The sequence below is a fragment of the Cryptomeria japonica genome, chromosome 2 (genome assembly GCF_030272615.1).
Source record: "Cryptomeria japonica chromosome 2, Sugi_1.0, whole genome shotgun sequence".
NCBI classification, from domain to species: domain Eukaryota; kingdom Viridiplantae; phylum Streptophyta; class Pinopsida; order Cupressales; family Cupressaceae; genus Cryptomeria; species Cryptomeria japonica.
In genome coordinates, this window is record NC_081406.1 from 162,053,604 (window position 1) to 162,056,312 (window position 2,709).

At 34.3% G+C, this 2,709-nt stretch overlaps 1 protein-coding gene across 1 annotated transcript; it reads right to left on the minus strand.

The window, feature by feature from the left end:
- Positions 1 to 342: 342 nt before the first annotated feature.
- Positions 343 to 2,426, minus strand: LOC131042584 (polygalacturonase-like). The gene is made up of 3 exons (XM_059213440.1): positions 2,063 to 2,426; positions 722 to 850; positions 343 to 627 (listed from the first exon to the last, which is right to left on the minus strand). The coding sequence occupies exons 1-3, from the start codon at positions 2,276 to 2,278 to the stop codon at positions 343 to 345; spliced, it is 630 nt and encodes a 209-aa protein (XP_059069423.1). The 5' UTR covers positions 2,279 to 2,426.
- Positions 2,427 to 2,709: the final 283 nt, after the last annotated feature.

Consider the following 2,709-nt stretch of genomic DNA (forward strand, 5'->3'; position numbering starts at 1 on the left):
ATATAAATTGATTAATTAATGAGATGAATGATGATGATTAAGCCAGAAGAATACAATTCATTAAATTAATTAAAAAATTATTTAACTAATAGGACGAATAATTAGTGCATGATCAATGAGACATTTTTTAGGTGTCTACAGTTATAACTTGGATTTCCATGGATTTGCTAGGCATGCCTTGTTGTTTCTTGGTTTGTTCCTTTTTTTCAGCTTTTTCTTGTTACTAGATTGTTCTTATAAGCTAGTTGTCCTAACAATGAGTTGTTCTAGTCTACTCCTAATTACTCCTATGGTCACCCTCTTATTTTGTAATTCTTTGTTTTGCTGGACTGTCCACCTTTCTTACTTTATAATTCTCTTAATATTTGAAAAACTTTTACCCTTTTTAAAAAACAAAGACAGCTTTTTCAAAAATATTATACAAACATTTCTATTAATAAATTCCCTAAGTTTGGCTCTTACTTGTTCTAGAACCGAAGTAGATTGCTCAGCCCGCCATTTTACATCCTTCTCATCGATTATACCTATGCCCATCAAAGTAAAACTTTCAAGTTCAGCAAATTGCAACAATATATCAGTATTCTTCCCACTTGTTGGATTTTGGAGTGCAGCTATGATCCCATCTACCTACACATGCAAACAAATCATCTATTTAATCAATCAATTCATTAATCAGTCAGCGACTACAAGTAAAATAAGCATTTCTCTTCAAGTTATTGACCTTAAAAGTGAAGCCAGGTCCGCATGGCTCCTCGAAAAACAAATTGTTTATAAGAAATTTCTTGCCGACTGGCACTAACAAAATGGCTGATGACTCTTTACATGCTGCATTCCACGCTCTTACAAATGCCTGTCAGAGATAACACAATTTTCTCATAACATAAATTAATTGGAAATCATTTTTTTTATTCTTTTAAAATCTGCACATAAATGGCGCAGGACTTGGAACAGGGTATGGACATCTATCAAAGCATGATGAAAGAGGATTTCTTCAAACATTATCGTTGAAATTGCTCTGGTAGATATGCATGCAAAATGTGGAAGTACAAACAAGGCATGTGAACTGTTTGACAAAATGCCTCAAGGGCGATGTCAACTCATAGGAGTTTTTGTTAGATGCTAAAGTTGCAATAGGCGCTAATAGATACGGTCTGCTCTTTAAAAGAAGAAATTCCTAAGACATTAGATATTCTTTGAGCCTGCTTACAACTCTAGATTCTCTGCAAGTGCAATCTGAGGTATGATATACAGACTCGTTTCTATTTGCACAGATTTAGGGATGAGAGGGGACTTGAAGTAAGGCGATGTCAGCATATTGTAGATTCTATTTAAGCCAATGGTGCTGCGGAAATTTCCATGTAAATGAAAGTCGGCAGCTTTGAGTTGAAAATTGATGGATACATCAACCATGGTAAAAAGAGACCGCGTTTACCATTAGATTTCACAAGACGCCACACCCAAATACCAATGGCTATGGGAATTTCCTGCGTTATGAGAGACAAATGGAGATAATACAACTTCCCAATAGACGATCATGGATGAGGAATGAATGTCTGAGAAATTCCTTAAATATATATGGTGGTTGCCGAGTATGCACTATAAGGAACTTCTGAAAATGATTTAGAATTCTTACATGTAAAAGTACTTGATAGGAACGAACCCGAATCCTTTTCAAAGTTATTTTATTGAAAACCATAAAAATGGAAGGTGAAATACTCCTTAATTGCTTGCCCCTCCTTTCCTTAAGGCATAATAACAGAAAATTATGCACAGAATTTTGGGTTTCTTATAAGGGCAGTAGCTCAGTGGTAGAGTATTTCAATCCAGATTGAGTTCTCTCCTGGTCCATGAAAGCTTAATGATTGATGTCTATTAAATACTGAAATAGCCATACTCTATTAACATAAAAAGCTCCAAATTAAAAACAGGACAACATAAAATATTTTTTATAGTTCGGTTTAATTTAAATGAAGAAAGGGTTTCTGTAGGAAAATTCATGGTATCCATTAAATCTTCCCCATTTCTAGTAATTAACAGTATGAAAACCAAAAAACTGAATTACCTCGGTGGAATTATGCTTTCCATCACCAACAGCGCCAAATTCTTCTACATTGAAAACACTGGCAGCAGCATCATCTGAATCAACAATCGTTTGTGATGCTGTAAGATTTTGCTTCATATCATTGTTTGAAATAATCCAGGGAGTTGGAGCTGCTGCTGTTACCATCATAATGGATTGTGTGACCATCAGAGCCAGAGCCATCGATTTCAGGGCCATTTTTTATACTGAATTAATGTTTTCCCAGATGGACTTGAAGAAATGCTTTCGCGTGATTCAATTGAATTCCGTGTATCCCAGTTTGATATACTTTATTCTTTCAAAGGTTTATGAAAAATCTCTTTGAATTTTCATTCGAGTTTCAATGATAGCGACCTTTTTTCTTTTCTTAAATGTCAGCAACTTTTTTTCTTTTCTTAAATGTCTAATTTACAAAGCTTCCTGTAACGAAGGGTGGTAGGAAACTACTTTCCGTAACACTAGATAAGATCGAATCATTTAGCGTGGGTATGAAGCTAAGCTCCCAAGGATACTTTTTTAAAGGTAGATTACAAAGTCAATTTGTATAAGGCCGATATAAATTTATGATCATTTTTTTAACAGGAATTAGATCTCTCTTTTCAAACAGATTACTATTATTTTAGTGATGT

Bases quoted from the DNA above. Each gene is read 5' to 3' on its own strand.
- LOC131042584 (XM_059213440.1), bottom strand. From the start codon at position 2,278: ATGGCCCTGAAATCGATGGCTCTGGCTCTGATGGTCACACAATCCATT. The intron at 851-2,062 runs GTAATTCAGTTT...TATCTCTGACAG, and splicing joins GAAAGCATAATTCCACCGAG to GCATTTGTAAGAGCGTGGAA. The intron at 628-721 runs GTCAATAACTTG...TTGCATGTGTAG, and splicing joins GACCTGGCTTCACTTTTAAG to GTAGATGGGATCATAGCTGC.